Source organism: Erpetoichthys calabaricus, chromosome 5 (genome assembly GCF_900747795.2).
Source record: "Erpetoichthys calabaricus chromosome 5, fErpCal1.3, whole genome shotgun sequence".
Lineage (NCBI taxonomy): Eukaryota > Metazoa > Chordata > Cladistia > Polypteriformes > Polypteridae > Erpetoichthys > Erpetoichthys calabaricus.
In genome coordinates, this window is record NC_041398.2 from 20103667 (window position 1) to 20115814 (window position 12148).

A 12148-nucleotide genomic window follows, 5' to 3' on the forward strand; every position below is an offset into this window, starting at 1 on the left:
GCATTGTGAAACCAAGGCGTGACATTTCATAATAAATATGCCTTGGTCTGGAGGAGGAAGGAGAGGAGAAGAACAAACAGACGAAGACGGCACTGGTCATCAGAAAGGCATCATGAACATCGATTGCTAAATCAAACGCCTCCCTGGGACATTCATCCTTGTCATCTGTAACTTTTTCCGTAAGCTTTTCCTAAAGATTATATACAGGTGCTGGTCATAAAATTAGAATATCATGACAAAGTTGATTTATTTCAGTAATTCCATTCAAAAAGTGAAACTTGTATATTAGATTCATTCATTACACACAGACTGATGTATTTCAAATGTTTATTTCTTTTAATGTTGATGATTATAACTGACAACTAATGAAAGTCCCAAATTCAGTATCTCGGAAAATTAGAATATCAATTAAGACCAATGCAAAAAAAGGATTTTTAGAAATGTTGGCCAACAGAAAGGTATGAACATGAAAAGTATGAGCAAGTACAGCACTCAATATTTAGTTGGGGCTCCTTTGACCTGGATTACTGCAGCAATGCGGCGTGGCATGGAGTCGATCAGTCTGTGGCACTGCTCAGGTGTTATGAGAGCCCATGTTGCTCTGATAGTGGTCTTCAGCTCTTCTGAATTGTTGGGTCTGGCGTATTGCATCTTCCTCTTCACAATACCCCATAGATTTTCTATGGGGTTAAGGTCAGGCAAGTTTGCTGGCCAATCAAGAACAGGGATACCATGGTCCTTAAACCAGGTACTGGTAGCTTTGGCACTGTGTGCAGGTGCCAGGTCCTGTTGGAAAATGAAATCTGCATCTCCATAAAGTTCATCAGCAGCAGGAAGCATGAAGTGCTCTAAAACTTCCTGTTAGACAGCTGCGTTGACCTTCGACCTCAGAAAACACAATGGACCAACACCAGCAGATGACATGGCACCCCAAACCATCACTGACTGTGGAAACTTTACACTGGACCTCACACAACGTGGATTCTGTGCCTCTCCTCTCTTCCTCCAGACTCTGGGACCTTGATATCCAAAGGAAATGCAAAATTTACTTTCATCAGAGAACATAACTTTGGACCACTCAGCAGCAGTCCAAAGGCGAGACGCTTCTGACGCTGTCTCTTGTTCAAGAGTGGCTTGACACAAGGAATGCGACAGCTGAAACCCATGTCTTGCATACGTCTGTGCGTGGAGGTTCTTGAAGCACTGACTCCAGCTGCAGTCCACTCTTTGTGAATCTCCCCCACATTTTTGTTTCACAATCCTCTCCAGGGTGCGGTTATCCCTATTGCTTGTCCACTTTTTTTCTACCACATCTTGTCCTTCCCTTCGCCTCTCTATTAATGTGCTTGGACACAGAGCTCTGTGAACAGCCAGCCTCTTTAGCAATGACCTTTTGTGTCTTGCCCTCCTCCTTGTGCAAGGTGTCAATGGTCGTCTTTTGGACAACTGTCAAGTCAGCAGTCTTCCTCATGATTGTGTAGCCTACAGAACTCGACTGAGAGACCATTTAAAGGCTTTTGCAGGTGTGTGGAGTTAATTAGCTGATTAGAGTGTGGCACCAGGTGTCTTCAATATTGAACCTTTTCACAATATTCTAATTTTCCGAGATACTGAATTTGGGACTTTCATTAGTTGTCAGTTGTAATCATCAACATTAAAAGAAATAAACATTTGAAATACATCAGTCTGTGTGTAATGAATGAATCTAATATACAAGTTTCACTTTTTGAATGGAATTACTGAAATACATCAACTTTGTCATGATATTCTAATTTTATGACCAGCACCTGTATATTCAGACTTTCCTATCAGTACCTATTTTCTATTATTCTTTGTTCCAGTGGTATTATTATTATTCTTGTAATAAATACCACGCTACTTTTAACTTTCTATGCTTTGTCTTAATGTCTAGAGTGATTGAATTAATAAGTCAGATTTCTTTGAGCACCTGGTGACAGCCAGATTGTTTGCCATTATATCTGTGCTGCGAGGTTTATAAGGCTGAGAGTGAGGGCGCCACTCAATAGAAGGGACAGTATGATAAAAAGAAGGTATTCATGGCTGATAAATGGCCTATAGTCAAGAGTGCTGAGTCTTTGTATGTTTAAATGTGTTCTTGTAGACCAGAAGTAATATTTAGGTCTGAGATATCATTAAAACATCGTATGTTGTTCGTGCTGATAATAAGTAAGTCTCCTGAAGTGCTGAGTGACAGGCTGATGTGTGGTTTAAAGTGCTAAGGGTTAATCAGCGTGTGTGTGTCATTCATGGGGTACTGTTGTGGTTTGGGTCTGTGTGTGTGTGTGTGTGTTCATTTTAAAGTGCAACAGTAGATGTGGACAAAGACACCAGACAAGACAGCAGGTGTGGTTATATAGCAGCTTTTATTCTTCAGTGTCACAGTGAGCAGAGTTTCAGAAAGCAGGCACTCACTATTACTTGACAGCCTCAGGGCTCTTCTGAACCCCGTCTGTTGGGTGGGGCAAAGTTTTTATACCCCTAGAATGCATGATTTAATATCATTATGAAATGCAACAGTCGACACTTTTATTATACACAATCCTTGAGCCCCTTCAACGCCCCTTGTGCAACTTGATTTCTTGTCCCCTTTGTTATGGCGTTCAGATGTAAACTAACGGAAAACGTGATAAGGCAGTCTCATGTGTGGAATGCTTAGACCTTGAGTCCTTTGGACAAATATTTTTCTGTTTGCTCAGCAAAGCATGTTTTTAAAGCTTAGTTCTGCTTAACTTCTTTGACAAGGAATAGTACATGGGAACGAAGAGAACATTCATCTTTCACATAGACCAACCCGATAACGAACCTGACGAGAACATTTACCCTTGAGAAAACAGGTAAAAGGGTAAGTAGAGGGAAATACTACGATAATACAAGCCCTTTGGCTGTCCCTTATCCGTGTGTGTGTGACAACACGTTTATCTCAATAATGTCACTGAATTGGAGGAGTGGCATATCAAAGCATCACATGTCGTGTCTCTTTGAAATGGTGGTCTTAGTTTAGCTCAAATTCAGACCGCATCTGTGTCTGTTACATTTTGACCAGACTTGAGTAGACCTGTGCTGCCAGTGGGAAATTATTCAGAATGGAAAAGCCTGAATTGTTAAACTCTCTTCCCTTTCCTCGTTCTTTGTTTTACTTCTGTTAGTTGGACTATGTCTTCCTATCATGTAGGTTTTCACTCCAAATCTTCCGAGACTTTTCTTAGGCTGACATGAAGGGTTCAAAGCATTTCATATCTCACGTCAAAACTGAGTAGTTTTCTGTGTTTGTTTTAAAATGAAAGTTAATACTGAAATGTTCTGAAGTCATTATCTGAATTCGTTCTGTCACTTTTATTTTGGCAGATAGAAAGGAGCCTCCTTCCCAGTTCACACGACCATGCGGAGGGGTGTCTAATGGCCTCCAGGCCACGGCTGTCCACTTGAGAATAGAATCTTAGCAGAGAAGAGAATACACTTTTGGGGGAGGTGGAGAAGAGATTTACACAGAGGATGGCCTCAGCCAACAGTGAGAAACTGCCACCGGTTAAACAAGAGAACTGTGAATGGGGCACACCAGAGAACACGTGTGTGAAGCTGGAGGACTGCGAAGAGCAAATTTCCGTTTTCAAAGAGGAAGAAGAGTGCAAGGAGGAGTTGCTTGAAGTTAAAGTGGAGGATCTGGAAGATTTCTCTCTTCGTCCTGAACCGCAAAATCTTGAAACTGGGAATGTTTTCAAGCAAGAGATTTCCGAAGACTCTCATTCCAGTTTACAGCATCGGGTAACTGGCACAGGACAACTGGGTACCCAGCAGAGTTCTCTGGAAGTAAAATCGGAGTTTTCAGAGTCGGAGGAGAAAATCAAAGAAGGAAACGGAAGAGAAGCAGAAGAGCAGCCGTCATCTAAGAGTGCCGAAATAAGTAAGTAATGGGATCAAAGAAAGTAAAACCGAGAGCATTTACAGGTTCTATCAGTGTTGGACTTGATGGTTTTAGAAGGTGGAAATGGGAGTGAGATACAAGAATAGAGACCGACTGCTCGAGTACATAACGACTAACCGTAGATGACCTAACAAGAAGTAAACCGTGAAAGTTTAGGCAAAATCAAAAAACTGAAAGTGCAGTGAAGAGCTAAGCTGGTTCAGGATTAAAATTACAACAACTACGCACATCTGACCAGAGATGGGTGAAGATGTCAAAAATCTATTGATTAATATCTTCCAAAGCTACATACAATTAAAGGTATGGTTTAAAATAAATAATAAACATTAATTAGCTATGACAGTTTCTTTCTTTTAAAAGTGTCACTGTTAACAATAGTTATTAACAGGGTCCACTAGATGGCGCACTACACTCAACATGACATCAATATTGGGAAATTGTTAGAAGTTAAAACTTCAGAGTATTTACTCAACTTAAATAAGTAAATAATTCTTAATATATGCAAATACGTGAGGAAACTGTAATACCAATACAAACAATATGTGTGAAACTCCAAACAGACGCCGGGCCTGTAGGGGGTGCTAGTCCTGTCCCGTCCATCTCTGGCCCTTTCACTCCCCCATTGACCACCCACATTGGACCACTTTAGAGCCCCCAAGTCCACTTGACCTGTATGGCTTCTAAGAATGTTTTAGGAAAACAGGAGTCTGCTGGGGACGACTTGTGCAGACTTAGCACATGTGAAGTCCTGTTTACGGAAGAGTCGCCCCTCATGTTTCGCCCCCAACAGTATGCCTCCCACATTTCGCCTTCCACAATTTGCCCCCTGTAGATATTGAGTAAGTTACAGAAATGTAAATAATACACCAATTTATATATATATATATATATATATATATATATATATATATATATACAGTATATATCTTGTAATTTATTTTGGCTTAATAAATGCACATGTTAAAATTGCCAAAAAATGAAGCATGTCCTTTGCAGGTGGAACGTTTTTCACAAACCCAGATTCTGTGTTGTTCACCTATCGTTCGCTTTGAAAACATGTAAATGTGCTTGTCATCATCTACCAATTTTCTTTTGCCTCTTATTGACAGAACTCTCTTTTTGCTATTGTAAACTTATATAATGTTATACTGGGCGGTGTGTGGCGCGGTGGCGTATATATTGATATTGCACGGCCTGCGACGCGCTGCTTGTTCTTCAGCACCAGGCGACGAAAACCGCAAATGCAAGCTGCGTAACGGCCTTAGTGTGTTCAGACGCGCTAAATTGAGTATATGGTGCTGACGAAAAAACTTCTTGAAATCCAATAACTCTAGTTGCATGGAATGCTATTTCGATATTTAAAGTAAAATAAAAATAAAAAAAAAAAAACAATAAAATACAGGTGGTAATCCATTATTCCATTATCCAACCCGCTATATCCTAACCACAGGGCACGGGGGTCTGCTGGAGCTAATCCCAGCCAACACAGAGCACAAGGCAGGAACCAATCCTGGGCAGGGTGCCAACCCACCGCAGGATACACACAAACACACCAAGCACACACTAGGGCCAATTTAGAATCGCCAATCAGGTGGTAATATTTAAAATAAAAAAGTTTAAATGATCCAGGTAGGTGATAGGAAAAATATCTGGGGCAAAATTTTTATCAGGGGTGAAATGTGGGAGGCAACTTTTCCAGACCCCATGAAGTCCTTGTGGACAGCTTCTGGCTGCCATATTTGATCCCAGAACACTGGAGCCATGATTCAGCAGACAAAACCACCTGTCCACTTGCTGTTGGTCAGCATCCCTCCCCACCGGCCCCTCCTGTGGTTATTTCACAAAGTACTGAGCTGGAGCCATAAGCAGCTGTGCCTTATTAATATAGGAGAAGGTACGGATGCACTTATTTTTATTTAGTTTACAAGTATATGTTGTTATGTGTACTTATTGTGTACTTAGTAAAGTTTTAATTTGCATTTTAACCCGTGAACTGTCATAGCACTCTGCACCTAGAGCTAGAGACAGAAATAATTGAAGGTTTTAACCATCTCTGTTTTATCAAGTGAATTACAAGTAAGAAGAGAAAACCCAAATTCAGGTGCAAGACTGCCATTACTGTAGGCCATCTGCTTGCCCAGTCCCTTATATGTCACCAGAACATGACAGAACTCTGGGACTGGGTCTATCCTTGAAGATGACATGTCCGCTGAAGGGTCTTTTTAAAAGATGTGAGGGATCAACAAGAAAATGAGGCTTAGCAAGAGCAGTGAAAATAACAAAGAGTAAGGGGGGGACAGTAGTGACCACTGGACATCGAGGGACTGAACTTGTGTTTGGCTCAATCCATGTGGAAGATGCACTTTGTCAGCTCCACTTGACAGGTCCCATCCATCCATTATTTAACCTGAAGTCTCGGGTAGCCTTTGGAGGAACTCGGATATCAACCTGAGAATTAATGCCAGTCCACTGCTAGGCACACTGGCACAACCTCAGTCACACCAGACTGTGATTAACACAGCAGACACATCTGTGAGATATGAGAGGGAAATGGAGAAACTGAACATAAACCAGGAGAACATGAAAGGCCATACATGTGGTGGACAGTGCAGGAATGAAGGGTGAGACAGCAACACCAACCAGTGTGACAGATACATCTTTTATAATGATTTATTTTTTAAAAAAAATGACCAAAATATTTTGTATTATTGCAGATTTCCAGAGGAATGGCAGCTTCGTCCCATCTTCATTTGCTCAGCCCTCTCTGCAGTGCAGACTTCAACACAAACAGGACAAGAAGAAGATGAAGAAATCAACAAGAGGATCAGAGAATTTGACCTCAGCCTCTCTATTTTCCAGTTCTCTTCCTGCTGACAAGCCAACACAGAGTGAAGCCAACAACACTGAAGAGCAACAAGTGGATGATGATTTATCTGCCAGTCCGGAGTGTGGAAAAACTTTTAAAAACAAATCTGACTGTAAAGATAAGTCCATTCCCCCAACTCCGACATCATATGCCTGTTTAGAATGTGGCAAACAATTTCAACATAGAAACAGTCTATACAGACATAAAAGAGTGCACAATGATGGAAAACCCACCTGCTGTCTAGAGTGTGGCAAACAATTCCCCAATAACAGTGCTCTTCTGCGGCACACACGATTTCATACTGGAGAGAAGCCATACATCTGTGCCCAGTGTGGTAAAGGATTCTCATTTTTAAGTAAGCTTCATATCCACATGAGAGTTCACAGTGGAGAAAAGCCCTATCGTTGCAGTGAATGTGGCAAAGGATTCACACAAAAAAGCGGCCTACGGAGTCACATCAGAAGCCACACTGGAGAGAAACCTCACTCTTGTTTGGAATGTGGCAAACGTTTCTGTGATGGTAGTGCACTTCAGAGGCACAAACGAATTCACACTGGAGAAAAGCCCTATGTGTGTTCTGAATGTGGGAAACGATTCACTGACAGTAGCAATCTTCAGAAGCATACAAGCATTCACACCACAGTAAAACCGTATTGCTGTTCTGAATGTGGTAAAAAATTCACCGATAGTGATGATCTTCAAAGCCATGCAAGAGTTCACAACAGAGAAAAAAAAACATATTGCTGTTTAAATTGTGGCAAACAATGTGCTAATCCTAGCAGTCTCCAGAGACACATGCGAGTTCATACTGGAGAAAGGCCATATTCCTGTTCTAAATGTGGGAAAGCATTCAGGGATATCAGTGCTCATCGGCAACACACACAAATTCATACAGGAGAGAAACCATATTGCTGTTCTGAATGTGGCAAACGATTCTCAGCCAGCAGTTCTCTTCGACAGCATGCACGAAGCCATACTGGAGAGAAGCCGTTTTGCTGTCCTGAATGTGGTAAACGATTTTCACACAGAAGAAGCCTCAATTACCACTCAGACATTCACACTAGAGAGAAAAGAATCAAATCTAAGCTAGCCATGAAAAAACAAAAGCTGATACTGTGCCGGGGCACTGAGGTTAACAAGCCTGATGAAAAGCAACTTCCAGGATTTCTGGTCTCCCTGCCAATTACCATCACTCTCTGCAAGCTACAAGAAGACGCATCATTGGGAACAATTCAGGTATTACAACAAGGCCTCGCTGACAATGTGCAGAAATAACACTTATGATGGTGCAACAGAAATGTTACTGTCTGAAGTGTGACTGTTAGGCCACAAAACCCATTAGGAGAAATTCACCCTGAGGGAATTCTCATTGGTGTTAAGAATGTGGGGAAGCGATTCTTATAAAAAGGTACACTTCAACAACACATCAACGTTCATACTAACTGTAACCTGGCTTCAGAAAAGCTCTTGTGGGTTTTCTCCATAGTTCACCAACTACTTGATGGACAGATATCGTTAGGCTGTATTTATGTTTTGAACTGTCTTGTTTTCCTCTCCGTTTAAACAAATATTATGTGTACTTATTATGTAATTAGTAAAGTTTTCATTTCCATTATACCTGTGAACTTGTCACAGCACCCTACATCTGCACTCAGGGAAGAGCTGGAGACAAAAATTAAGTGAACTGCCCTGAAAACCTTCTTGTCATCTCTAATGAAGTAACGAGAGCCGAGACCATCATAGCCGTAAAAGAATTCCCAGTGGCGAGAGACCTGCAAACAACACACACGCTGGACAGATAAATGAACATCAGAAGGTGCAAGCATAGACTTTCCAAATGTGGAATTAAACCCTCAAAATTCAACCAATGGTGCTGAAATCAAGAGGACTTCTAAAATCTTTCAAGCCCATCTAGACAGGGTGGGACTCGCCATATAAAAAACCACCTGATTGGCGCCCCTGGTGCAGCGGGTGACACCTCAGCACCACACTGGAACAGTAGGAGGTTTTTTTAGTGTGGCTGGAGTGCCAGTCCTGCCACCAACCCCCACAAAAGTTGGACCAGCTCGCAGGGCTGGATGCAGGTTAACGTCATGCCCAGGACAAAACAATTGCAGGTGAAGGGTCTTGCTCGATGGCCCAACGGGGGAGTAGAGTAATTTCTGCCATTTACGGGATTCAAATTGGCAACTTTCTGATTGCCAGCGCAGATCAACTAACCTCAGAGCCTCCACTCCTCCCACAAGCCCATCTCCATGTCCCGCAAGTTACCGTCACCTCCTATGAATTACAAAAGGAGACGTACAGGGAATAAAGAAGGTTCTGGGCCATGTCCTCAGGGCAAGTGTAAAGAGAACAGCAATACCTGATGTAATCCTAATTCTTGTCTGGACTGCACGACTTTGTATGGAAATCCACCCTGAAAGGAATTTCCATGGCATGGCAAATAATGAGAAGCCAATAGAGACACACGAGAATCCATACTGGAGAAAAAAACGCATTGCTGTTCTGAATGTGACAAATGATTTTCTGTCAGTAATGGTTTCTTAAAACATTCAAGAGTTCAAACGCTGCATTGCTGTTCTAAATGCCGTAAGAGTTTTTCACAGATCAGCAAAGTTCCAAAAGAATTCAAAGTACCAAACAGACCAGCTGAAATTCTATAATAATTTACCGTCAACCAAAAATAACCTCATTGCAGCTGTCAAAACATCTCACATCTTGCATAAAGGATCTGGAGGAGCTGAGACCCTTAAAGGATTCTGGAATTCAGATGTCTATCCGAGGATTGAATACCCAGAATGAAGTCCGGCCACCCAGTTAAGAGCAGGAAGATGAAGTACAGTTGACTTTTCTGTCAAGATGATAATCCAAAGCACACAAGTTTCCACAAATAGAGGTGAAGAAAACAAGGTTAGAATGTTGGATAAACCAACCTGCCCCCCATTGAGATGTTGGAACAGAACCTGAATGGAGTGTTTCATGCTTTAAAAACCCAAAAATGAGTTTAAACAGCTCTATAAGGACGAGTAGCCACTGCGTGGTGAGACACTTGAGTGATATGGACAAGGAGCACTGGGGTGTGGGTGTAACGGGGGGGTTTGGGGTCCAGGGGTAGTTAGTTTTCTCATATTAAATACTGTACATTTCTCTTTAATAAATATTGAAGTAAGATTCAGTCCCTTGCATTATTTATTGACCCTGTGTTCCTTTCATTGGGTATTAGGGTTTGGTTGAAGATCTGAGAACATTCACTGGGAAAATAAATGGAATAATTCAAAAAGTCATAAAGGGGCAAATACTTTTTCACAGAACTTACTATTTAAAGTCATTGGCCAAACGTCCTGAGAATGACCCAAGTGTTGGTTTTCACACAGTTGGCTGCTTTAGTGTTTTGAGATCTTTGTGTCAGATGTTTCTCTGGTAGACTGAAGTAGAATGACGAGCAGTTCAGAAGTTTCAAAGACTTTTATTGACAATTCCATGACATTTATGCAGTGTTGGCCCTTCTTTCTTTTTCAAGACCTCTGTAATTCACCCTGGCAGGCTGGCAATTAACTTCTGGGCCCAATCCTGACTGATGGCATCTGCCCATTCTTGATCATCAATGCTTGGAGTTTGTCAGAATTGGGGGGTTGAGGACTGACCATAAGTTCTCAGTGGGGAGTTTCCTGGCCATGGACCCCAAATTTGTGATGTTTTGTTCCCCGAGCCACTTAGTTGTCACTTTTGCTCCATCATGCTGGATTGTTCATTGTTGGTCACCAAACTGTTCTTGGGTGGTTGGGAGAGGTTGCTCTCGGAGGAGGTTTGGGTCTCATTCTTTATTCAGGGCTCAGGATCAGGGGGCCCCACCAGTGCAGAGCTTGCTCAGAAATGGCAGCTGGCAGGTGGGAGGGCATCTGCACACACACAGTAAGGGAGGTGAAGACTTGTGAAAGATGACCTAGTGGGTGGCAAGAAGGGCAGCAAAGAACCAAGAAAAACATCAGGGACAGACTGATATTCTGAAGAAGGTACAGGGATTGGACTGCTGGGGTCAAGTCATCTTCTCTGATGAATCCCCTTTCTGATTGAAAAAAAGAAAAGGTGAGCGGTCCTGTGGCATGTACGCCAACAGTGAAAAATCCCGAGACCATTCATGTCAGCCAAGGCAGTGGGCTCACTAAGAACACAGCCATGAATAAAGAATGGGACCCAAACATCCTGCAACAGCAACTTCTCCCAACCATCCAAGAACAGTTTGGTGACCAACAATGAACAATCCAGCATGATGGAGCACCAGGCCATAAGGCAAAAGTGACAACTAAGTGGCTCGGGGAACAAAACATTGAAATTTTGGGGGTCCATGGCCAGGAAACTCCCCACTGAGAACTTGTGGTCAATCCTCAAACAAAAACCCACCAATTCTGACAAACTCCAAGCATTGATTATCAAGAATAGGCAGCTACCATCAGTCAGGATTGGGCCCAGAAGTTGATTGCCAGCCTGCCAGGGTGAATTCCAGATGTCTTGAAAAAGAAAGAAGGGCCAACACTGCAAATATTGAGTCTGTGCATAAACTTCATGGGATTGTCAATAAAAGCCTTTGAAACTTCTGAACTGCTCGTCATTCTACTTCAGTGTACCAAAGAAACATCTGACACAAAGATCTCAAAACACTGAAGCAGCCAACTTGGTGAAAACCAACACTTGGGTCATTCTTCAAACTTTTGGCCCCGACTGTATGTGTGTGTCATGGATACGGCCCTTGTCGATGTGTTTTCAGTGTATCCATGAAGAGGTGCCGTTTGGGCCCCTTATCTTTTATTATTTTAATGTGAAGGTGCTGCGCCCACAGAAGACTTGAACTTCTAAAGCTCCACATCACGTCCTCTCTCTGCTTCATAAGAAGACCTCCGTGACAGTCTGGTAACTCTGAAGGTTACTGGAATAGGAGAGCAACCGTGTTAAAGATGAGAAGGAACGGGTCAGAGTCAGCCATCTGTGTTTGATTGCGCTGGTCTGGCTGATCTTCACCCTGTGTGTGTGTTTGTTCAGGTCTGGCCATGTGCAGACTTCATGAAGTTTATTCAAGTCTCCCGATGATGGAGTTTTATAAAGCACACTAAGAATCGTGTAGCATTAGCTCTGTGGTGTATTTATTTGATATCAGACAGCAGAAGCCCCCTGCAATGGTTCACCCCTCAAGATCCCACCCTACTGACACAGACTCAATTCAGAATAAAACCCAAAGTGCTGATATTGTAAAATATAAACATAACTCCACAAACACACAACAAGCCCTGACACACTCTGCTCATGTGAGGACCTGCCCTGTGGAGACAAGGAGCTCAGGT

General features: G+C 42.3%; 2 protein-coding genes across 6 annotated transcripts in view; one reads left to right on the plus strand and one right to left on the minus strand.

The window, feature by feature from the left end:
- LOC114641660 (gastrula zinc finger protein XlCGF26.1-like) overlaps positions 1 to 12148 on the minus strand; it is a 180039-nt gene that overhangs the window by 128252 nt on the left and 39639 nt on the right. The window lies entirely within an intron of this gene.
- The window catches only part of LOC114641676 (zinc finger protein 501-like), a 202253-nt gene that overhangs the window by 9454 nt on the left and 180651 nt on the right, over positions 1 to 12148 (plus strand). For 3 of the 5 annotated variants that reach the window (XM_028790695.2, XM_028790696.2, XM_028790698.2), the window contains 2 exons: positions 3367 to 3922; positions 6658 to 9803. In XM_028790695.2, the coding sequence (XP_028646528.1) occupies positions 3514 to 3922; positions 6658 to 8084 (1836 nt within the window). In that variant the 5' untranslated portion in view covers positions 3367 to 3513 and the 3' untranslated portion in view covers positions 8085 to 9803. Of the gene's footprint in view, positions 1 to 3366; positions 3923 to 6657; positions 9804 to 12148 lie in introns of those variants that run through there. The other 2 variants (XM_051927442.1, XM_051927443.1) reach the window with 2 other exon arrangements.